Here is a 25,214-nt window from a genome sequence, read left to right on the forward strand (position 1 = left end):
TGTGCTAAAACAAATGATAAACAGTTCTTAAATTTTAATTTTTTGGGGGTGGGGGAGGCCCCAATGCACGGATTTCAGGTGAGGCAGCTTGTGTAGCCAAACGCTGCCTCTCCAATAGATGTCACTGCAAGCAACAGCAAATCCAGATGATGTTCAAAGAGTTAGATGTAGCCCGGAAAAACGCTCCAAGCTTTATGAAAATAAAATACTGAAAAAATAGCTATTTCAATATTTAATTTTCTTAAATATAGTAACGAGTATATTTAGTATGGTGGATTTCCAAAGCTCATGCAAGAGCTGGGATTAGACGAATAGAGCAGTGACTTTCATTTTTTAACTCTGTGTTAATCACTATTTAATATGACTCTGTACTGCTAATCTTCTTTACCCATTCTTGTCCTGACCCCTAATTAGCTAAAACATGTAAGTTTTGTAACCAGGATGAATATCAGATCCAGAAGGGCCGTACACACGGGGCAGACTCGCCAGCTCTTATGCTACGTGAGGATAGATCTTGATGTTGGTGTCGTAATTTGAGGTTGTGGTTTAGTTTGCGTTTTTGGTATTGGGCTGGGGGTTTTGTACTCTATGAATCACAGTTCTCATCATCTGATGAAGTATTGCAAAAGGAAATTACATTTTTGATGAATTAATAATAAAATCGCAGCTGGGACTTCTTGTGTGTTTTACTGTGTGCTTATACATAATGCGCTGAACAGATGGCTTTGTGTGTGCTGTGATACATATTCTAAAGAAAGGACAATGAACTTTAAAAATGAACAAATTGATGGTATTAACAAAATAACTAAGTGTTTTGAGTTGTTTTAAATGTAGTGTTTGGAATAGAGAATTAGTAAGGACTTCCCAAAATAACAAAGCGTGTTTATAAATTTAGAGGGATGTTTTATCTTTGCTTTTCTAATTACAAAATGATGGATTTTGAGTCTTTTCAATGCTTCAGTTCAGCACTCATTGCAGTAAAACTAATATTGCTTGATTTGGATTCCAGCAAAATACAAGTTATGATGAAGTTTGAATCTTTCTTGTGCTGATAATGACAGATTGGGTTTGTTTTCTGACATTAAAAACTGCAGCCAAACCCCGTGCCATGAACACATATCAGTGTTGGGAAACTGCAAGATTTGCAACATTGGAAAATAACGTATTTAATGAAGCTGTTTGACTAAGAGGAATTAATCTTTAATCCCTGGAGCTTGTATGAAAAGGATGCTTGGATAAATAGTGTCTATTAACTGCTGCTTTGCCATGTGGTGGGTCATTAAGCACGACCGTACCTGCACGTAACAGGGATATAAAGACACGTCGGAGGTGACTCGTGTTTGGGGACAGGGATGTCATTGGGATGCTGGCAGAGGCAGCCGGTGCATGAGCAGCTTCGGTGGGTCAGACGTGGGAAACCAGAGATCTGCTCCTGCATCCTTCCCCAGGCTGCCAGATGGAACTGGGAGCTCGTGGGTAGCTCGAAATTGATATAATTGATGGCATCTTGTAATAGAAACAGACAGACGGTTTGCCCTTAAGGAGAGAAAAAAATCTCAGGGAAAATAGGCCCAAGGTCGTCAGAAGAAAGACGAGCGCTGGGGCTGTGTCTGGTGAGGATTTGAGCTGCTCGCAGCGCTGGATTTGTCAGGAATGCAGAGCCCTTGAAGTACGTGCTGGTACAGCAATGGTACAAGGGGGTTTCCCAGGTAAGGATTCACATCCCTCTCTATTGTGTTTCCTTCCAGCAAGTCATTTTAAGCATTTGCACTGATAATTTAGAACTAGTGAAGTGCTGGAGATAAGAAAAATAATAGCACAGCTAATTTTATTTTTTTTCTCAATTTGAAGCATGGATATATAGCATGATTGCAGTATTGAATGCATTTCGTATCTTTAAAATATTTTGTCTTGTATTTGCTTATAAATGATTGTTTCTGTGTGCATTGGTGTTCAACATTCTTTTATATACAAATCTGACGTGAGCACTCAGTGCTTAAAGTATAAGAATTCCTAGCATTAAATTTCTTGCTATATAGAATAATCTACGCTTCCATAACTGTTATTGTAATGTAGAGACAGATGGCTGAATTTTCTTCACTTTGCTTGTTAAGAATGTGTTAGGTAAATGTTTTTAGACTAAAATAAAAAGCTGCTGGGGAATCTAAACTGAATATTCAGCATTTTCATGGTATAAGGAGGCAAAACAAGAATAAAGCAGTGTGATAGTGAACAAATGAGCTATTTGCAATGAAGGATAATCTAATCTTTAAATATTGCCTTAGATTGCATTTGTTCTTCGGTATGATCTTTTCTTCCAACACAAGCCAGGTACCCAGAGAACAGCATTAAAATTCTAGGCATGAAATATACTGATTTGATGATTTAAGGTTGTTACATTGTGTAAGGCACGGTGCAGGTGGCTGTGTTGAATCTTTGATCTGACTCAGGTGTTACAGATAAGTAATTTCATATAACTTACAGATAGAAGATAATGTCTGTGGTATGAATTTGCATACGCAGGTATCACTGTACAAACTTGCTAGGAGAGCATAATACAAGTAGATTTATTGCTCTCATTGAAGAGCACTTAATATCACTGCAATGACTTGCAACTAAAAATATGTAAAAAGGATGTGTCATTATTTCAATAAATAAATGAAAGACAAACACTAGCCTATAAAAGGTGGCTATGTGTTTATATTCTTGAATGTCCGATTTTTAGGTAGGAAGACATTTTTTGTCATTTCTGTCATAAATGATGTTGTTCCACTGCACAAAAAAGGATAAAAAATTCAAAAGAAACTCTGCTGTGCATCATGTCTTGTCCAAACTAGCACAGCATTGCTGTTAGTTAGAATACAGAATAGATTATTTGCATAATAGCTCTGTTCCAAAATGGTCTACTTGGTTTAAACAGTAGGTGCTGCAAATATATAGTGGAAATAAGCCTCTAACAGAAGGGAAAGTAAAAATGTTAAATGACAATAATTTTATTCTTTACAGATGTTACCTATTTTCCATAGTGTTACAGTAATTGAGACAGCTGCCCAGAATAACTTCTTTAGCTGTTTAAGAAAGTTGAAGTTATCTTTTGCTCCTCAGTCTTAAGACTTGATTCTCCCTTATTCCATGTAGTGGCTCAGGGGCGAGTCATCAATTTACCTTCTGCTTTGAGCAGGGATGTAATTGCTCTTTATCAGGATTGCTGGCATTTAAAGAGCAATACAGAATATTTATCCGTAGGTAAGACAGCTATAGTACATGGTGACTATTAAAAAATTTGCTTTGTGCCTCATAGTGGCCATATGCATGTTGAAAACTACTTGCAAGCGAAGACATGACGAAGGAAATTTATATACACATATGCCTGTGTGTGTGTGAAAGACTGTTATCTGTATCAGATTAACATTTTTATCAGCAAATTCAAAGTACTTTTGCTGTATTGAAATTAGAAGAGATGCTGTGGCAACTGGCTAAAGGGGTATTAATGAACCTTTTATTATTAGCATAATGATGGGCATGTCTGCTTCATCAGTGCTTAGAGATCATGGCTTGTGCTTCTGCCTCTGTTTCCCAAAAAAAAAAGTTTTTAGAGGTAACATTAAAGCACTGAGCTTTTGTGGATCATCAAGGAAATAGCAAATTTCTGCTGCTGTGAATGTAAAAAGTGCATGTATGTGTGCACGTGTGCTGGGCAGAGGAGCATCATCCTCCAAAACGGGGGACACTGGGCTGTGCTGGCCCCTCTGCAGAGAGCCTGTGGCCATTATGCCTGATCCGCTATGGCTCAAGTGAGCACCTTCATCCAGACATGAGAAGGGGAGCAAAGTTGGGTAATGGGATTTGTGAGTTAGAATGTGCAACAGGAGAACAGGGCAGGTAAGGAGAGTGACTGGGGTCTCGGTATAGGGGCAGGAGAAGGCTTAAGTGCGGAGCAGGACCCTGTTCTTCTGTGTGGCTTCATGCACCCAGGCCAGCACAGAGCCAGGAGCCACTGCTGGTCAACAGCACTAGCTGAGCAAGCTAAATTTGGAGATTCCTGCTCAGGTGATGAGTGTAGTACAACCAGGGGAAAGAGCTACAAGTGAATTACGTATGCTGTCTATAGCCAGGAGTGGTAAACCTTGACTTCATCATACCATTTTGTGATTGTTCGGTAGATACTGAATACCACTAACAGCTGTTTTGTTTTGGTTTAATACTTTAGGTATTATTTTTATATTTTAGGTATGTATTCTATATATTTCATAAATAATATTTACTTTCAGATGGGTTTTGTATCCCTTAACTGAAAAACAAGTGCTTTAGCTATCACATACTTGTAAATACGTTTTACCTGCGATTTCGGGTAAGCGTAAGTAGCATTTTTTGACGTGTACATGTTAAACTTCTGTAGTATACTGAGCCAAGTCCTCTATGAAGTGAGGTGAGAAGTCATCATTTCCATGGTGTGATGGTCCTGGGAATATCACGAGATATTCAACATAAGTTCTCCTGCTTTTAATGGGCTGTGACTTAGAGCTGAACCACATAACTAAACTGAGAGGAATTCAGACGGAAATGCCAGAGTATGAAAGCACAAGGCATTTGTTTGTGTGTGCACATACACGTGGAGCTTGTGCTTGGGAGAGCGGAGAGGCATTACACCATCCAAAATAGTTCTTAAAGTCTCCATCCCTCCAGGTGCTCTGGGACTAAACAGCAAGCAGCAGCGTTTGCTGCGCCTTAAACCAGCAAAGTGTATCCTGTACTACTACAGTGTGTAATGACCCTGAAAATTGTCCGGTCTGGTGAAGCTGTGACTGATCTGTAACGCATCAGTGGGGCCGCTCAGCCGCAGCGGATCAAGATTCCCTGGTGCTGGACCCTCCTGCTCACCTGCAACCGGCACTTTCAAGTCAGGACATTTTTCTGCACTAAACTGTAATCCTTAATGCAAACTGAACCAGAAACTTTATTTCTTTCAAGTTTTTGGCAAAAAAAAGCAAACCAAACCAAACCAAAAAAACCTGTTTTAAACCCCATAAGATTCGGCTGTACTTTCCTTTGTTTTGTAAACTGTTACTCTCTGTAGGAGTATGTTGGATTATTTGAGGGATAGCACGGTATTATTTTGTTGTGTATCATTAATGTGTTCAAACAGACAATGCAGTAATTTTACAGCGAGAGCTAATTTTAGGATTGACTTGTTAGAAATATAGAAGATGTGATTTTTGAAATACTTTTTTTCCAGGGAAGAAAGACATTAAGTGAACAGCCTGACAGTGTGGTGTGTAGTGAGGTATTGCTGAAGGGCTGGGAGAAGAGTGGAAGGAGAAAAAATGAGATGAGACTAGACTGTGATGGAAAAGGGAGTAAGGTATGCAAGGGTGAGCATGGGCAGCTATGAGCGAGGGCCAAGAAAGAGGTTAGCAGGGATTTTGTGAGGCATGGAGAGTTCAGTGAAGGCCTTTGGGGACAGAAGGATGTGGTCGTTCTTTTGTGTGTGCAGGAGGCACATTGTGGCTTTGTAAACACAAGGGACTTGCCTGGTGACAGGCGTCAGGGCGAGCGCTGGCTCGGGCAGAGTGACAGGACCGCGGCAGCTGCTCTTGGCATCGGTGCAAACCGCGGGCTGGCCCTTTCGGCGTCCCTGGACGGGTCTGTACGGCAGCCAGTTGGTATGATACATCTGCTCCGGCCCGTCCTCCCTGTCCCTCGACAGCTGTGTGTTGGCAGAGCTTCCCCTTCTCCTTTTTGGCTGATTTCTGTGCTCCGCTCGGAGAGACACAGAGAAGACGTTTTGAGGGGAGGACAGAGGAACCGGTTGGGTTCTCCCTGGGCTTCTGCCAGCCAGGACTTGAGTGTGGACTTGTGAAGAGTTTAACAAGTACTCGTGTGAGTACTGCAGCTAACGAAGGTGGATTCCGACAGATTTGTGTCTCCTGTTCGACTGACGTGGGTGTCGAGGAAGGTGTGAGCTCCGATTTAAGCTTTTCCTGTGGCTGGAGCATTTCTAAGGGCTTTCTCTCATGTGAATTCTTTGACGCTTTAATAAAGTGTGATCTCGCACTGAAGCCTTTCCCCTAGTCTGGGTATTTATCGAGTTTCTTTCTTCTGCACGGCTGCCTGTTTTCATGAACCTTTATAGTTCCTTTGAGACCCCCTAGTCCACCATCAGATTTGCTTCAAATTGGCCATCAGGTTCTAAAGTTTTGGGGCAGTAGCTTGGATTGCACAGGGTATGATTGCATAAGCTTTGTTCCTACAGGAAAACAGAATAAAATGATTTACCATATTAGAATTAAGCTTCATTTATATTAAGAGATTAAAATATAATTAATAAACGCGGGGGCATAACCCCCAGACTGCAGTTCGGAAGAGCTGGCATCTCTGCTGGTTTTCTTACCATCTGTTGGGTGTCTTGGTCAGCCATCTGTTGGAAGACACACAAAGCATCTTGAGCCATGCCACAGTTTCTAGGGGTTAGATGGCTATTTAAATTAAAAAGAAAAAAAAAAAAAAAGTAAAGCAGGATCCATGGAATTCCAGCTTACCCAAAAAACCAGTGTTTATTCCTGAGGAGCAAGTCTTGAATGCACCTGAATCATCCATTTGAAGGCTAAATTGCCCAAAAGAAAAAAAAAAATCCATTGAATATTGACCCAAAATAATTACAGTAGAAACTACCATACCCCACTCTTATTTTTCCCTCAGTCATTTGGTTCTTAACTTTCTCTTAGTTCATTTCTTCCTCCAGTCAGAGTGGAAAAGTAGGTCTATTTAATATAGGGAAGTTTATCCATTTAGTTCTTCCTCCTGGATAAATCCTTGGAGATGGATTTCTTTTGCCAGAAGGAAAAGAGAGAGTGCTTGACATATTGCAAGTCTCTGCAATACACATACATCATCAATTTCCTGATTATAATTGTGCTCATCTAAAAAATGCCCAAAGCTTAATGCATTAATATATTTATTTCATTAAATACATTAAAGAGAAGCTATTTGTTACCTAATAACATATTTTGATAGTAAGAAAAGTGGTAAAATACACTTTTCACATATTTGTGATTCTGTTTTTCTTCTGCAGAGAAATGAATGCCTTGGGTTATCATGTCTTATTTGAAATGTGTTGTAAGTGAAGGTGTCTGACCCTAATCATAGAATCATCAAATCTCCTGAGTTGGACATTCTAATCGCTTCATTTTAGTCTTTGTGGAAGAGAAAACAGGTCTGCCAGACTTTGTCCTTTGGAGAGATTAAAAACAATCAGAATGGAATTTCTGATAGAAAATGTAGTTTTATTTAATCAAATCTGTCAAGTTTTATGATGTCATAAGTGCAGCATAAACCTGATTAACTTCTTGAATAGACTCTCAAGACAGCTGATTAAATAAGATATATGGCTTATTTAGGGAGAGTACACACAATCATTTTAGGATTTCATTGTGGTATTAAATGGGGATTTTTGTGGGGATCCCCCTGCCTCACCTGATGGAAAAGGCAAATGGCATTTGGCTGTATAAATGCAAGAGTTGCCATCACACTGATATCTGTGTTCCTATTAGCACAGAGTCCATACCTATTTTCAATTTATATTGCATAATAAAACTTAAACTTATTCCAAGTAATAAACCCTTGCTTTCTCATTTTAATAAGAGACATTCCAGTTAATTCTTTCTTTGGTTGGTACCTTTTTCTTTTGGAATAATAGCACTAATCAAAAGGCATGTTTTCACCCTGGAAGTTTGCATTGTAGTTGTTTGACTGTATGATAAGTGTTTACCTTTTAATCTTCCTCATGTTCTGCTGTTTCTCAGGCAGGTGTTTCTGTACTGGGGTGCTTGTTGCTCTTCTCTTCCTCAGCCTGTTCAACTCCCTCAGCAGAAAACTGCTCCACTGTAGAATCATAGAATGTCCTGAGCTGGAAAGGACCCACAATGATCATCAAGTCCAACTCCTGTCCCTGCACAGGACAACCCCACAGTTCACACCACGTGTCTGAGGACATTGTCCAGTCTCTTCTTGAACACTGTCAGGCTTGGGGCTGTGACACCTCCCTGGGGAGCCTGTTCCAGTGTCCAGCACCCTCTGGGTGAAAAACCTTTTCCTAATGCCCAACCTGAACCTCCTCTGGCACATCTTTCTGCCATTGCCTGAGGTTCTGCTGTTGATTGCCAGAGAGAAGAGCTCAGCCCTGCCTCTCCTCCTCTCCTTGTGAGGAAACTGTAGCTGCCCTGAGGTCTCCCCTCAGTCTCCTTTTCTGCATGCTGAACAAACCAAGTGACTTTAGCTGCTCCTCATATGGCTTCCCCTCAAAGCTCTTCACCAAATTCATAGCCTCTTCTGGACACTCTAGTAGCTTTATCCCCTTTTATCCTGTGTCCCCATCCCTGCACACAGTGTTCCAGGTGAGGCCGCACCAGTGCAGAGCAGAGCGGAACAATCTCCTCCCTGCCCGGCTGGCCATGCTGTGCTGGATGCACCCAGGACATGGGTCCCTCTTGGTTGCCAGGGACGCTGTTGGCTCATGTTCAACTTGCCGTTAACCAGAACCCCCAGATCCCTCTCTGCAGAGCTGCTTTCCAGCATTTCATTCCACAGTCCCATTGAAGAGGGATAGATTTCTGCTGGGTTCGTGACCTGCACAGGCTCATGGAGGAGTCTGAGGAGCACAAGAACTGACTGGAATAGAGGAGGGAGAATGTTCTCCCTAAGCTGTGCTCTGCTTGGGACTTCTCATGGGCTAAACTCATGCTCTAAAATAAGGGTGGTGTGCTGTGGGTCTCTTTCTTTCATGCTGTCCTCTGTAAGGCTGGAAAAGGTCTTCTCTTGGGCAAACAGCTTGAGCTGAGACCTCAGCGATGAAGTGGACAAAGCAAGAGATGAGGAGGTGGGGGCTATGCAAATCCTCTGCACACCACTGTCAGCTGGACCAGGCAGCTGAGAAACCAAAACATGTAATGGGGAGCTGTGGTTTGGGGTCATGGTGAAGATGGGACCACAGCCATGCACCAGCACTTGCTCTTGGCTGAGGCTTGCAGCTCGGTGACTGGCTTGGGAATGGGATCCTGTGGATTATTGTTACCAGAGGTTGATGGTAGTACTCTTGTAATCATGAGAGAGCTGAGTTGTATATCAGAAACCTCATTTGGAGATGTGGGAGTAGGTCTCTTGTCTTCTGAGCTGCAGTCTCTCTTGGACCCAAAGCCAGCAGTGGAGACTCTACTGGGAGCTTGTGTGTCTGTTTTACATGTAATACTATGATTAATATATTCGCCATCATAAATGGAATCTACACATCATAGCTGAAGATATGGAAAGATACAGTAGAATGATTATTATTGAGTTTTTATTAATAGAAGAGGCTTTCAAGTGAAATTATAAGTATGTATTTGTTTTGCTCTTAGGCACAGAAGTCGGTAGTCTGCAGCATTTTCAGGTGTTGCAGTCATTTTTCATTTCATCTTTCATTTTACCTCAGCAACCAAAGGCAAGCCATGACATAGGGAAACTCAGGTTTATACTTAAACAAACAAAGCCTGTAAGCATTGCTTGGTGTTATAAAAACCTTCAAAATTACTCAAGCGCAATTTGATAGCTCAAAAACTGTGACCTGGAACCAACCCAGACTTGCTCTTCTGAAATATCTTGGCTCTATAGGAGCGTTGCATGGTGTGGGGAGGTATGGGGTGGGCTGGCCCTGTTCTTCTTGTCTAATATTCTGTCTCTTCACATCCAGAAGTGTGCAGTGATGAGGGGGATGTGTAGCCCACTGAACACAGCACAGGGATGGTCTTCAAGTAGCTGCCAGATCTCTCAGCCACATTGGGAATTACAGAGTGCGGTTCAGCATCCTGTGCAAAAGCACAGAGGATCTGAAAAGTCAGCAGATAGTTTGTAAGGTCTTGAGGAGCTGCAATCAGTGTGATGAAGGACAAACTGGGTATGAAGCTAGGAAAATACTGATTCTGTATAGCTGCCTCAATTGAAAACAAACAAACAAGCAATACTAAACAGTGTTGTGGGCCTGGGCAGATCTGTTCTGTAAGTGGAGTATGCTCTGTCACCTTATGTCCTCTAAAAGCTGGTTATGCATCTTTTTGAATATTAAGCTGGTTTTTAAATTTAAATTGGATTTGCACTTAATTTAAATCCAACATTTTCTGCTTTTAACATGCATTGTAAGTTTTAAACAGCAATCTGTGTAAAGATCTGAGCATATTCTAAACTATTAGCATAATTTAAGTAGCAAAACTATTCAGGAAACGTGTGTGCGCACCCAGAGAATTGAGAGGAATCAGGACCCAGAACTGACTGTAGTAAAAAGCGAGCTTTTGAATTATTTTTCTTCAGCTGCCTGAAACAAAGACCTATTCTCTCTGTGGCTTATTCACCTAATTCAGTGGAAATGAAAATAGCTTATTAAACTTGAACAACTTATTAGGAGCTGAAAAAGGATATTTTTCTTTTCGAGTCTATGAATAAAAACTTGGAGTGTGAAGCTGAGAGTTGTCAATTAGAAGATGATGGAAGTGTTTGTGGCCATGGTGTGATGGCAAAACCTCCTCCGAGGTCACTGTGTCGTTAACTGGGTGTTTGTGAAGGCCCAAAGACAGACAAAAGGAAATCTTTGATGAAGTGGAAATCAGACCATTTAAAAATAGTTTTGATCACCACAGAACCTGCATTATCTCCTGTAAGAATAACAATGCTTTTGTTTAATATTCCAGTTCTAAATGAAAACATTCAAATAGAAACATTTTTCTTATATAAATCACAATTGGCATATTTGTATGCAAGATTTTTATTACAAAGCTGTTGATTATATTTTAAGTGCATTCCGATTTCTGTCCAAATACAAACACTATATTTTGTTAGGAAAAAATATATAGTATATAAAAAATGTTGTTCACGATATCTGACATATGAGGTAAATCTTGAGCATTTCAACAGATTAATAGTAAATTTTATATTTCCTTAAATGTTTATATAGCATTTTATCCCCACAGTTGCCCTAAAGAAGGAACATACAATATAAATACAATATTTTGTCAGAGGTGAATATATTTTTTTAGTGACTAACTAGTTACGATGAATCATTAGTGAAATAACTAAAAATTAAAAATGTTAAACAGGGTTAAAGTTTATTGTTAAGATCACCATTGAATTAAATCACAACTGAAGCAGCTGATCATGATCTATTTTCCCTGGTTCTTCTCACTGTTCAGACTTGCGCCATGTTTTCCATCATAGCTCTGTGGGTATTTTCCTGGGCTTGACAGTCCCAGATGACTCATGTAATGCTAATCTTTTCTTATCGCCATCACAGCATATTTAAAATTTGCTGTACAAACAAACTTAAACTACTGTGGTGGGTTTTTTTAAATCCAAAAATTTAATTTAGTCCTTGTCGAGTCACACTGATTTTTAATCTATCTTTGTTGCGTTGTAAGGTTGTGCTGCTATGGCAAAGCAAGCGACCACATTAGGTTGGGACACTCTTCCTTCTGTCTCCTCCCCACCATCTCTTGTCCCAGTATCATTTCCTCAACTTCCATAAGCAAGTCCTTCACCTTTTTTAATTTAAGGGCTTGTTAGTGCAACTCTTTTGGGGTTTTTTTCAAGCTTCATGGTTTTTTGTCTATATTTAAATTCTCCTGGAGCCCTTTCTTTGAGTTTTCGTTAGGTCTTTCCACTCATCAGTACAGCTTATATTTGCTGGTCAAAAAGTCTTCATTATTGAGTTCAAAGTCTCCCCATTTTCTCCTCCCATGCCTCTCTAGGTGGAAGAGGTTCAGGCTCTCATCATGGGTTCTTAAATTAAGAATGAATTCCCATGTGAGAAATGTCTCATTACTCTGTTTTCTGGAGGTGGTCTCTGTGCAGCCTTTCACAGTTACTTATCACTGGGAACACTGGTGCTTGGGCCCATAAAAGCCTTTGTTAGGTAACAAACTTTCAGTTTTTGACAATAGTCTGATGCCGCTCTCTTTAATTAGACCCAGTGCAGGAAGATTCCAAGATAATGACTCTGCCAGTCGCTTTGTGGGAACATCATTATTTAAAGATGAAACACTGTCAGATCAAGTTACACTGTATTACTGTCAAGGGAGGAAGAATTTAAATGTTCACAATATTCATTTGTTCATGTTGAGACCAAGCAGAAAAGAAATGGATTATAGAGTTATGAGTTCCCCAATATTCTTTGTTCAGTCTCAGACATCCTTGCTCATCTATCAAATGAAAGAGCAGCTTTCAAATACAAATGTAGGGAATAGATTTTAGTTCCTGGCAGAGCAATGGGAGCAGGAGCAACCCAGAAAACGTGCTCCTACCAGAAAGAGTAGCTTAGAAAAGACATTTCTCTCTCAATTGTGGATTTTATTTTTTTTTTTTCTCCAAAACTGCATTGTAAAATAGGTTGTTAAAACATCATCTGTCATAGCATCTGGGAATCTGATTGTGTGTGCACATGGTGCGTCCTCACAGATCACCCCGATGTCTCGGTGGGCACTTCGATGCCAGGTGATTGCCACAACGGGCCTGACGCATGAGCAGGATGTGTTTAGAGCTATTTCAAATTTCCTTGTGACTTTGCAGGTGGAAATCTGTATTTTTCTAAAGTTCTCACACTGATAACATGTCCTAGCTCTGCGGAGAACCATGTCAGGCCTCAGCAGAGCAAGGCACCTTCCCCTTGGCAGTTACAACATGCATGAGCCTGGCAGGGTGAGAACTGAGCCTTCACTGCTGAGTGGGCTGGGGAGCTCTGAAGACAGCAGTATTTTGGCCTTAGATGTCTTCTACTGTATGGTACAACATAATATAATGCAATATTATAGAGCAGTTTTGGTGGGATGTTTCTCAGTCACCTTTTCAGCAGCTTAGAAGTGAGGCCTACAGTAGCCAGCTTTTGAGGCTGTCCCGTATTTTAAGGATGTAATTAGTTCAAAATGCCTTCAGTTGGGCCTTTTGTGGGCCAAACATCAACCATGATATGATATGTTTTTAAACATAACTGTTTCTATCCTCATAGAGGATTTTATCAAAAGAAAAATGTCCTTTTTTGCTATTTGACAGTATTTAATCGACTAGTGGCAATATGATGCTGCAGCAGGAGCCCATTTTGTGTGTCTCCTATCTAGAGGAAATGGCCAGTTGATCAGTCCTGGGGCACCAGGCAAGAAACACCTGGGCAGCTTTTCCTAGTTTTTTCCTCCAAAGCCTGTACAGCTGTGGGATGTTTGGCTGGTGCGGAGGCACCTGGAACTCAGTGTCACTGAGACTGCTGAGGAAACCCTGCTAAGGGTTAATTCGTCATTTGAAAGGCAAATGAGTGCAAGTATTGTGTGCAGGGGACAGCAAGTTCCCTTATAATCAGCAATTATTAGCATCAGGATGCTCTGCTTAGCACACTTTCACTATATCTCCTTTTTAAGGTGTTAAAGATCTCAGATATTGGTATGAATAGACTCGACACATCCTTGTCATCTAATTAAAAAAGAAAAACATACAATATGCTTTCCTCAGAGAACTTAAATGTTGTGTAACAGAACTGCAGCTTTAGAATGAAGCTTTGGGCCTGAAATAAGGAAAAAATTGTTGGCAAGAGCTCCATTTGTTCAAAACGTTGATGTGAGGTGGTGCAAGCGTTGGGGATGCTCCCTGATGTTATAGGCTGCAGTTACCCTGCTTTTCAGCCAGGGCTAAATGTTGCTTTTCTCTCTCCTTGATTGTCAGAAGAAAAAAATTGATAACTGTTTCTAAATGTCACTTGCTCACAGGAACAAAATGAAACGGTACTTAAAGTGGATTGTGGAGACTCTCATTATACGCAGCTTCCTGGATTAGGTAAAAATCACTAGTAGAAATCTTTAAGTTCTGCTGTAGGAAGGGTGATATGAGGGACAAGTGGGATTTAAGGAAAGCATTGGAGGAAAAGGAAAGTTTTTCTTGTATGAGCTGAGAAGCTGCTGCAGGAGAGGAGCCAAATGGAATGGGAACCTGAGCTGCAGGGAGCAGTTAGAAGGAGAGAAACTCAGAGATCCCAAATGATGGCTTGAATCCTTCATATGCCAAAAAACAAAGAAGAAATGAGTCTTCAAGTTAGGGTAAGAATATTGTCTCAGGAGAGTTTAATGCATGTTTCTTTTTCATGAGTTGTATTTGTGAAAGTGGCACCTTGTGCTTGCTTTCTGCCTCATGTATTTAGAAGTAATGCTACAATATTTTGGCTTCATGGTATTTTGGGGAGGAAGGGGAGAGATGGAGCCAGGGAACTCTGGTTTTTTTTCTTTCCTTGTATATGAAAGACTTGGGCCTGGGGTGAGAGCATTAGCTGAAGTGTACCAAAGAATAATAGAAACTGCTGGGTTTTATTTTTCTCTGAAAATCATCGCTGCACTTCTGGCAAATGACTTCCAAACAGTGTACATGAAGCAAAGCATTACCAAAGGGATAGCGTGGCTGGAGGTTGTAGGAGATGCTCCCTGCCCACGGGTTTAGAGAGAACTGCGTTAGGAAAACCTGAGCCTCAGCACATTCTGTCTTGTCCTTTCACCAACCTGGGGAGAGGCACTGGTCAGAACACAGTCTCTGGCTCTTCCATTTAAATTTGTCAGTTTTGAACACAACTGCCCTGTTTTTCTCATGCATGCTGGTCACTGAGAGAAGAATAGAAATGATTTTATGGAATTTAAGAAAGCATTACAGAAATTCTCTCTATTTATTAGTTTAAAGCTTATGAAAACGGACAAGTGCACTGCTTTTGAGATAACGTTTGAAGATCTGCCTGCCTCCTTGGAGCTGAATAAAGGGCTAATGGGAAGATTAGAACAATAAGCTTATTATATTATTAGTAGTGGGAGAATTCTAAACCCCATTTGTTCAGTTATGGCCCCTTCAATGTGCTTATTTAGGTTCTTGTAAACTGTGATCAGTAAATTAGACGTGCTGCCCTCACAGCTCTAGGGTTAGCTTTCAAGGGATTTCCTACATTTTTTTTTTAATATTTATAGTGAAATCAAGAAGGAAATTAGTTGTTTAATATGCAAGGTTGGCTCTGTGTAGTGGATGCTGGCTGCATTCTGATATCTATCACTACTAAATGAAAAACTGGTTGTGATGCTGCAGCGCTGCTGTCTGAGCAGAGTAATCTCCGAAAAGGCTGAGACTGTAACCGTGTTATGTGTTATGTGATAAAAATGGTGACTAACACCATTAAAATGAACACAGGCTGGGAAATGAAACCACTGTAAAGTCTCCAAAATCCAGCATATGTTGCTAATAGTTACCTGAGGTAACACAAGAGGGATGTAAAATCCTCAGTATCACCTTCTCTGTACAAATATTGTCTGTCATTTCTTTCTGTGGTGTTTTTTTCCTCCTTTCTTTTCTCAGCCTTGACTGTTTTAATGTGAGTATTTGGTACTAAACCAGATCACCTAGCTGAGTCATCCAGAGCTTGTTCTTTTTTCTTTTTACCTTTCTAGATGAGTTCTAATTTGCATCGCGCGGAGACACCATTTCCAAAAGAAATACCTCTTCCCTTTCAGCTCATCGAACTGGAGCATGTTTGGGAAACAGGCTCTCCAGCCCTTTCCAAGTGCTTTATATATCTTTGTAATTTAAAGGGCTTTTTGCCTTCCTGAGGAGTGGTGTCTGTTTTTTCCATGCAGATAAATTGTGTATTTGTTGCAGTACTTGATCATGCAAACTCCAATATCCTGACCATATTGTCTGCATTTATTTCTTTTATCTCTGTTTAATATAATAGGAGTTGAGGCTGAAGCAGGGGAACATATGCAGCAGCATAATAGTATATTGTTTGAAAGCAGTTGTCTTCCATTTCCAGGGTTTTTCTTTGAAATGTAATTGTCTGCTAATATAACAGGGAAATATTACCACAGGGGGGATCGCCACAGCATATACTTGTGCTTTTAGTTCACCTTACATCTATGTGGTATTTTTTCAAAGAAACCAGATGCAACCTAAACCAGTTAAATGTATTTGAGATATGTTTGCAGAAGTTGTGATAGGCACATTGTCACCGAATGTGGAAACAACTCCAAGTAGTGCCAAAAACAAGAAACGCCGTGTCCCATGTGTAATGCAGCAACAACAGAATTACAATTGCCTCGTGTAAAGTATCTGGTAATGAAGGCAGATAATGGAATTCTTTGCAAAAGCAGATGCTAACTGGCTCCCCAATGCTAGGCAGAGAACTGAAAAGTGATACCAGCTGGAGGGCAGAAAAAAACAGCTGAAAAAGGCATTAAAAAGAAGATGCCTTAGATGCACGTTTGTTTAAGCAGTAAATACTTGTTTAAAATAATCTTATGAGATTCTTATTAAGAGGCAAACTGAGAACACGATTACAGTGTGATAGGAAGTCAGCTGGATGCCCAAAGGGTATTTGTGTGCAGATTGGCTGAGTAACGCAAGGACGCCGGTGGGAATAGCGCGTTATCATTTACACTGGCTGGCTGGCGAGGATGGCCCGGGGAAGGGTTTAATTGCAGGAGGTGGAGCTGGCGAGAGCCAGAACCTTCTGTTGCTCTGGGAGGAGGCAGCCAGAACTACGAAGGGAGGCTCCATTGGAAAGGCAGGAGTATCTCTGTTGTCCCTGCGTGTGTGAGTATGTACACACAGGCTCGTATGCCCTCCCACCAGGCTGGAAACAGCACTTGGCACGTGGCGTCTTTGCTGTTTCCTCTGTAGTCATCCACTGCTTCACTCCAGTCACCTCAATAGTTGCTTCATAAATGGATGTGATAATTTAACAAAGTGCTTAGTCCACATGAGAGGTTTCTGTCTGGTTTAAATATGGATTTTTTTCAAACAAAAGCGTGTAATAGGGAAAACCCTTTAAAGGAAAAGACAAAAAGAACCACATAGCCCTCTTAACGCATGAAGCAACTTGATGACCTCTGGAGTTGGTCTCTATTTTTTTTCTGAGATACATTTTTCTTCCACAAAGAGTAATTTCCACAGGGGGGATGACTGGAAGAGCTGGAGTGCTGACCTGGGCATCATCTCACCAGGTTTCCAGTCCTGACCCAGTACAGGGAAACCAGAAACTCTCCCTGGGCTCTGTTTCATCCCAGGCAATTGCCCTAACTTCTAATTTTTGAAAGAATAAAATTTACTTTTGGCTTCAGCCCAGGGTGGAACAGGAACACCCACATACTTCTGAACAGCTGACACTTTTCCTATGTGAGAAAATGTATGTTGTGCTGCTGTGGTGGGAGGAAACGCTGCAGTTTACGGACATACTGGGGAGCCACGTGGCCGTGACGAGAGGCTGGAGCTATGTGTCCACATGCACGGTGTCCCAGAGCTGCTCCTGCGCCAGGCTTGTCTTGGGGAATTTCAAGGAATTTTACTAACAAGCAAGAAAAGAGTTTTGGAGCAGTCTCTGAAGATGTGCGGTTTCATCCGTATGGTGTTTAAATGTGTTTTCTCCTTGTCCCTTCATGTTCTTTCTCTGTGTCCAAGTCATTGTTGCTAAAAACCTGCTTTAGATGTGCACTTTACTCCTCGCAATGAAAGTGAGATGTCTTGTCCCTGTAAAACCAGCAATGGAAGGAGCTTTGGCAGAGCAGGGACCAGTCAGCAGCACCCTCCAGAGCCCTGATCCTTTGCTTTATCCACAAGAAATCCTTTGCTTTATCCACCAAGAAATCCCTTTTCTGCTGATGGCCTGTTCTTAATATTCTTACAGCTGGGATCGGCTGCAGCTGCCTGCTGCACTGTAATGAGTTGTTTGTCTAATTGCAGTGGGCAGAAAACATCTTAATGCTCTTCAGGTCTGGACTTTGCTTAATGGGAAAAGAACGTTAAACCTCAGCGGTGTGAATAAAAGGCTGCATATGTGCTTGTGTCTGCTGTGCTTTCAGAAGCACTGTTTTTGAGACCTTTCCTCGCTTGCTGTTTTCAGCAGGAGGTATCCTGCATACTAAGCATAAAAAAAAAAACCACACACCACTTTCCAAATTCAAGTAGCAAATCACACTTCCAATTACGTTTTGACCCCATTAGGTAAGAAATATATTAAAGACCTATTCAGCTACATGGATTACAATTTAATGCAGCTATACGAATTTTTGGCACGTAATTGATAGTAACAAATGAATTTTCTAATTTTTTATGATGTTCTGATTTTGTGCAGACCTCTGTTGGGCTTTACAGCTTTCCAGGGATAACATCTCACCCTTAACACACACGCCCAGGACTTTAGGCTCAGGTTCCAGGCCACGGAGGATTTTGAGCGTGGCAGGAAAATGCCGGCCTGTAAATACAACGACAGTAGAGCTGGTTCTTGGCCGTGTTGCTCTGGGTGTCGATGATGTTCTTGGGTGCATCAGGGGTTGGAAACAAGAGAAAGGACCCTTGGAGAGGAGACCCACTGGGATCAAGCTGAGTTTGGCTTATTCCCAGGAGCTGTGAAAGGAACAATTCTGCTTCATCTTTCTGCTCAGCAGTTTTTTATTCACTTTTTAGTTGCTTCCCTCTCACCTTCCCCAGCTCTGTCCCCTCTTCCTTGTTGTCATGGGAACATTCACTACAGCAGTTAAATCATACTGTTAAAATACGCTTCACCAGTAGGATGGTAGGAGCTAATATTGATCTACCTACTGCTGCTGACTCAGGGATATGGCTCAACATATAATACCTCTTATTTCTCTTCTTAATGCATAATGCAGCAGTTTCTTTCACCTTGGGCTCTGTATAAAGGTGACATCCAGCCACAGCAAAATACTTTTGACTTGCTGGTTTTTAACGTGTGGCCGAGCTGAAGCATTGGAACGCAGGTAGTGTTAGGAAGGTGGCTTTAAAAATCTGTCAAGAACAATCAGACAGAAAAAAAATATACCCTTGCTGAGACTGACCCTTGCAGCAGCAGTTACACGTTTGTATGTCAGTGGTGAAAAGATGTTCAGATTAAACCGTCAGTGTCCACAAACACGCAGGGTGCTCCCAAAAACTTCTTAAGTATACTGCGCTCTGTCACAGAGATGGTTGAAATGTAGATGAAAGACAAATAGCTACCTTAATATCAAGTGAGGCTGCATTTAAAAATGGAATCAATCATATACATCGTCACTGACATCTGCTTTGACTAATCATCTGCACAGGAGCACATCATGTTAAGCAGAGCATGGTAAGGATATTCCTGAGTCACCAGAAAGAAGCAAAAGATTGTACCTCAAGATGTGAGTTTGCAGTATGTTTGCAATGTAAGCGTTTCAGTTTCCCACAGGGGTTAATTAACCAGCTCTGACTTTGAGACTTTCCTGAAGTCATAGGTTTTTGTAAGGTAAGATTGAGATGCCTCTGGAATGCCCTTGTTTACTCTCTTCTCAAAAAAAAAAAAAAAAAGGTTTAGAACCAGCCTGTTGTGCAAATAATTAAAATAGTGGAGCTTTAATGTGAATAGTATTTGCAGATGATGCCACATTTTGCTTTGTGAGTGATACAGGCACAGCAAATGGTATTTTAGATTCTGTGCTGGAAAGAGTAAATGCTGAAAAGCCATCAGTTTCTAGCTTTTATTTGTATGTGTTCCTGAACGTTTGCATGAAAGTTATTTTATGTTGTAACTCATCTCACATTTGATCTTTCTAGAAAAAATCAGACAAAGATATGCAGATCTACCAGGAGAGTTGCACATTATTGAGCTTGAGAAAGACAAAAATGGGCTCGGACTGAGTCTTGCCGGCAACAAGGACCGTTCTCGTATGAGCATCTTCGTAGTTGGTATCAACCCAGATGGACCTGCGGGACGAGACGGGAGGATGCACATTGGCGATGAACTTCTAGAGGTTGGTGTTTCCTTTGACTACTAAGCAGTGTTTGTATGGAGAGAGGGAGAGGCATACATGAAGCCATCACGTGAACCTTAAATAAAGCCTGCAAATGAAATGAGGTGGCTGAGGCAAGGAGCTGCGCTGATTTATGCCAGCTGAGAACTTGGCCTTTGGCAGGTAAATGTGTTTTCAGTGAAATAAAAATCATTGGCCTGTGAAAACTGATGTCTTGTCTGTGAAGTCTGTGCTCTCAGCATGTTCACAAGCTACGCTTAGGGAGGGACTGCTGAAAGGCAGGAGGGGCCAGTAAATCTGTCCTTGTAGTGCATCTGTGGTTTCACAGAGAAATTCACACCTTACGTTAAAAAAAAAAAACCAACAAAACCCACTCAGAGTTGCCATATGTGTTTTTACAGATGACAGGGATACTCCGCATCCTGAAAATAACATTTCCTGCCCTAATCTGTTTTGCTCTGTCGTAACTTCAAATACTTATTTTTTTCAGTCATGTCTGGCACAAGTTCACCCATAAGGCAAGAGAGCTCAGTAGCAAGTATTTTGTCTTCACTTTTTCTCCTATCTCCTTGCTTCACCTTCAGACTGAAAACACAGATTTCCTATGTTTTGTCTTGATTTTTTTGGCTGTTGCAAAATGACGCTTTGCTGCGCTACCTGCAGTGGTTCCCCACGTCATGATTGCTTCAGTGATTTAAAAAAATCAGCCCTCCCTGGGGATCTTTCCTTTAGAGAGAAGCTTTCACTGAGGAGCGGGTATATGCTGACCTACTGCTCTCCATGGGTGGTGATTTTCTGATCTTTCAGCAACTTGCTGTGCCATTAGAGAACCACCTATTTTCTCACATTTCTTGATTTGAGAAAGAGCAATTTAGCTGCCTGGGGATACCTTGGGAACACTCAGAATTGTCTAAGCATTTGTCATTGTCTAACAGTTCTGTAATTATGGATTTTTAATACACATAGTACAAAAAAAAGGACTTGTTTTGCTATAATAATAACACCATCTGAAGTTTATTATTTTCTTTTTAAGTGTGATAAATGGTATGAAGGTCTATACCATGCTGGAGTAGGGTAGGAAAGTTACTTTCTTCTTCAAATTTGTGTTCTTATTGTTACTGGCACCAAATTCTAATGGGGGCGGGGGGGCAAGAAGTCAAATTTTGGGTGTATACTAATTGAAAGGACTCATGGTACTGTTGTCCTCTGTGCATATCATGGAGCAGGTAGTTCATGGTAGAGGAAAGGCCAGAGCCTTTTGGATCAATACTTGTCCACAAAGAAGGATCCATTGAAGTTTTCTCATACCTCCTGAGTTATTCTTTGCAGTGTTTGTTTGATCTGATGTTAAGTATTGCTTGCAGGACTTGAAAGATGCACCATCTGTGATTAATTACATAGATCTTAATATTGGGATTTACATACACGAGCCATGTTATAAGTTATGATGGCGTTGCCCTAATTCTTCTCCCTGTCAAGTTGGAGATAAAATGTGTTGTTTTTTTTTCCTCCAGTGTCAGGAAAGTGATGTTCACCACCTCAAAAATGCCAAACCTCAAATAAACTGAAGTTCAAAGAGACTTTAACTACCTCTCTTGTTTACCTTTGCAATCACATTGAAGGTGTATCACCAGTGGGCAGAAGTGTCATTACTGTAATGAAAGGATATGGTGATCTCATAACGGTCCCTGGTGAGTCTGTATCCAGTGTCAAAACATCCTGTATTACACAGGAATGGGTTGTGCGTTAGTCATGTACAGACGTCTCTTGTTCGCACCAGTGGTCAATTATTCACAGCTCTGCTTTTTTGTCTTTTAAAAGCATTTCAGTGTTACGTGAATAGCATTGAAATGGAACTAACGGGCATTTACACTGGCAGGTTTTCATTTCAGTAACTATTACATTCAATAACTAGGTTATTTCAGTAACCATTAGGAATCCTCATACCCGGCAAGTGCACAGGCCACCAAGATGGGATTATCACAGAGTAGTTGGGCCTGGAAGGGACCTCAGGACATCATTTGGTCCAACCCCCTTGTTCAGGCAGGGCCACCTTGAGCCATTTGCCCAGGACTGTGTCCAGATAGATTTTTAATATCTCCAGTATGATTTCATGCCACCAGTGATGGAGAGATCAACTGGCTTTGCTTGCAGTGTCTTCTACAACAAAATTAACGGCAAATTCAAGCATTTGGAAGTTAGGAAATGACAAAATCTAGGTTGTTTGGTTTTCTACAGTTAAAGACATAAAATTAAAGCCTGCGAGTGTGGTCGTCAGTCACAGAAGTGTTTGTTTCTCCTGTGGTTTCTTTATCTCATTCAGAGACCTCGGTGGACAATCTTTACTGATGAAGCAATTTCTCTTCCTTTGGGTCGTGCTTCACTCTGTGTAGGTATTTAATTGCTCTGCCTGCAGACTGAGCTGCTGGCCACTGCCCATTGCTCAAATATTTAGTTTTTCCATAGGTAAAAATAGCTATTTGACTTTGCAACTACTTCATTCATGGTCATTTGGGGCCATTTTCCCCAATATTCTCATCTGTTCAGCAGCAAATAGACATACCACTCTCAATCCTTGTCTAATTGCATGTTTTAACTGTGTTTGCATCTGCATTTTTCACTGCACATCAGGTTTGAATACTAGAGAATATCAGCAAGAGAAGTTCACATCTTAGGAAGCCTCTGGTGTTTTTGCTCTGTCTTGGGGTACCCCCATGAATCCTGTTGGTTCATGTTGAGCCTTTAAAACCATGACTGCTGCTTCAGTGTGTGCAGATTATTCCTTGTGGCTGTTGATGAGGGTAAAGCTAGGGGGATGGAGATGGATGGATAGATAGATAGATAGATAGATATTACTTCTTCATTTTTCTTTTGGAGTTTAATTGGATTCAGCTGAAGGGTGTGGGATGCCACCAGACTGCTTCAGCTCCTCATTCACAAACTCTTTTGTTGCTGAATTAATGAAACATCATTTCACTTCTAGCTTCTGCAAACAACAGTAGTCTTTTGGGGGCCTAGTACTGGCTCGCTTTCAAAGTCAAGCCAGCCTATACATTGAGTAGAATGCAAGTCGCGTTAAAAAATTGTATGTAATCATTGCTTTTTTAATATGTTTTCTGCGATGTATTTTGGGTGGGTCTGTTGCTGGAGAAAAGAGCTTTTTGAGAAGGTCATTTCATCCCTTTTGCATAAGTGGAAGAAAATTACTTGGGTCGGAATTTGACACAAGTTCTGCTTCTCTGTTCTGTTTTTCCCAGAAAAGGTACCATCTGTGGTGCTCCAGCCTCGCGCTCTTGCTGTGTTAGTGCAGGTGTCTGCGCCGCTTTGGATCTGATTAGTCCGGGCTTCGTCCTGAGCCTGACTGAGCCCAGCATGTCCTGCATGTGGCTGTACCTGTGCTGTTAAACCCTGCTGCTCGGGAGCTCTGCGGGACTCTGTCGTGCTGCTGGCTTTTATTCACACTGCATAATCCACCCTGTTATTATTATTATTATCATCGTCACTTCATAAGAGAGTCGACTGCGCTCTGTTAATAAACCGAGCTGTTCAGAGCCCCGTTATGCTGAATTACTGATGCTGGGATTTTCTGCCATCTTCCTGTCCCTGCTTATCTTGCTGAAAATGGGGCAGGAGGTGGAAGGAGACTGCTCATTTAGATGTTTTATTCTGGGAGGCCACAGTACTTCTTAGGGAAGGAAAGCCGGTCATTGTCGTCCAGAGCCACTGTGCAAGCTTGCCTGTTGTCCATTGCATGAGAGCAAATATTTCTTTTTTTGCTTTTTTCTTTTTCATTTTTGTCATATCTCAAAGCCAGAGGGCTTTGTGCTAAATGTATTTTTATTGCTGTTTTAAGATTCTCAGATGAATATAAGTGATAAGATAATAGATACATCAATATTGTGCCCAAATAAATGAGCTACCCAGCCAAATTCGTGATGCCGCTTCTGGTTTAGAATGTGAGGGACTGGTGTTTTATTCTCAGTTTATTTGTTGAGGGATTATTATTTTTTTCCTGTTTCAAGACAGTTACTATGGATTAGGCAGGTGGCACTACCCCCGAAAAGAGACAGTAACATGAACATAGAAAGGTAGTACAATTTTTGCAGAAAGATAGATTGGGGTTTTCAAGAGTCATCTTGAATGATTAACTCCAGTGGTGATATTTTTTTAAATTCCTATTTAAACAGAATAGTTATAGCTTCTATTCTTGTTCTCAGATTGGTTTACTGAAGGTAACACTGAAGGATTTTGTCCTTTTTGTCTTTTAATAGGAGAATACAAATACTTTTTCCGTGTACCTCGTATGCAGGTTACCAATTAAGATTAGTGTTGGGTGGTGATTTTTAAAGCTGCAAATAAGTTAAAGGTGTAATCAGAAAGTTGGTTGTTCCCAAGGACACAGGCAAAGAAATAATTGTTATAGAAAGCCATGCTTTGGGGTATCATTTAACTCGATATTCATAAAAATCAGATTATACTAATTTTATGGTTTTCCATTACTGCCACGTAGTAAAATCAATTTTTTTTTTTTTTTTAGTCCATATCTAATGTTCTTGTCTGCAAATTGAAGTTTGAGAAGCAAACAATCCTTTAATTTTTTTTTCTATTAGTTTAAGAGTTCAGATTTCAGTGAGTTTGTACTTTCTGCAACTTTAGTGTATGAAACTCTAAAACAAAACTTCTGTTGGGAAAGGCAACAGTACATTTGGGATACGTGATAAAATCTTCCATAAGCCAGTGCAGGATTATATTCAAGCTTGAACTTGGTGTGCTGACCTGACCTCATACCTGTAGCATGTTTTATCTTTCTCTGTTCTCTCCTGTCTTTGCAAGAAGTTATATAAAGAGACATTAAAACAAGACTTGAGATTGATTTAGAACAGTTTATTTCTTTTGCTTAGTCAAAGCTTTGTTTTTCTGTCCTAATCTCTAATGAAAAAAGTAAAGCACAGATTTATAGGTTTTGACTCCCAGAGTACTATTCGGTTAGTCTGATGTGTTACTTTATTTGATTTGAAAGATTTAAAATGCTGTTCCTTATGAAACCCTAGATGTTCTCTTTTTTGTTTTATTTAAGTAGGCTTTTGTGCTTTGTTCATCACTATGGTATCTGAAGCTAATGAAACATTAATTTACTTTGCAAAAGAAAATGACCTTTTTTAAAAACAACAAAAAAAAGTACTGGCTGTAATAACTTTGTGGGACAGTCCAAAACCTCGTGGAGATATATTACTTTGATTATCCTTTCATTTTGGTGTAATTAAATAATTATAACTTACAGACCTAGCTCACAGCTAATTAAATTTTGGACTATTTGATACATCTACTGAATAGGATTAATTTAACTAGAGTGAGGACTATAAATTTTAATCAAAGAAGTCTGCTGTTTAGAGAAATTGATGGTAA

The 25,214-nt window shown here is 40.6% G+C and overlaps 1 protein-coding gene across 1 annotated transcript in view; it reads left to right on the forward strand.

Moving 5' to 3' along the window:
- The window catches only part of PATJ (PATJ crumbs cell polarity complex component), a gene marked incomplete at its 3' end in the record, with an annotated part of 146,559 nt that overhangs the window by 70,837 nt on the left and 50,508 nt on the right, over positions 1-25,214 (forward strand). The window contains exon 28 of the mRNA XM_080348732.1: positions 19,612-19,808. Within this exon, the coding sequence (XP_080204858.1) occupies positions 19,612-19,808 (197 nt within the window). The remainder of the gene's footprint in view (positions 1-19,611; positions 19,809-25,214) is intronic.

The sequence above is a fragment of the Nesoenas mayeri genome (genome assembly GCF_963082525.1).
Source record: "Nesoenas mayeri genome assembly, chromosome: 8".
In the NCBI taxonomy this organism is placed as follows: Eukaryota; Metazoa; Chordata; class Aves; order Columbiformes; family Columbidae; genus Nesoenas; species Nesoenas mayeri.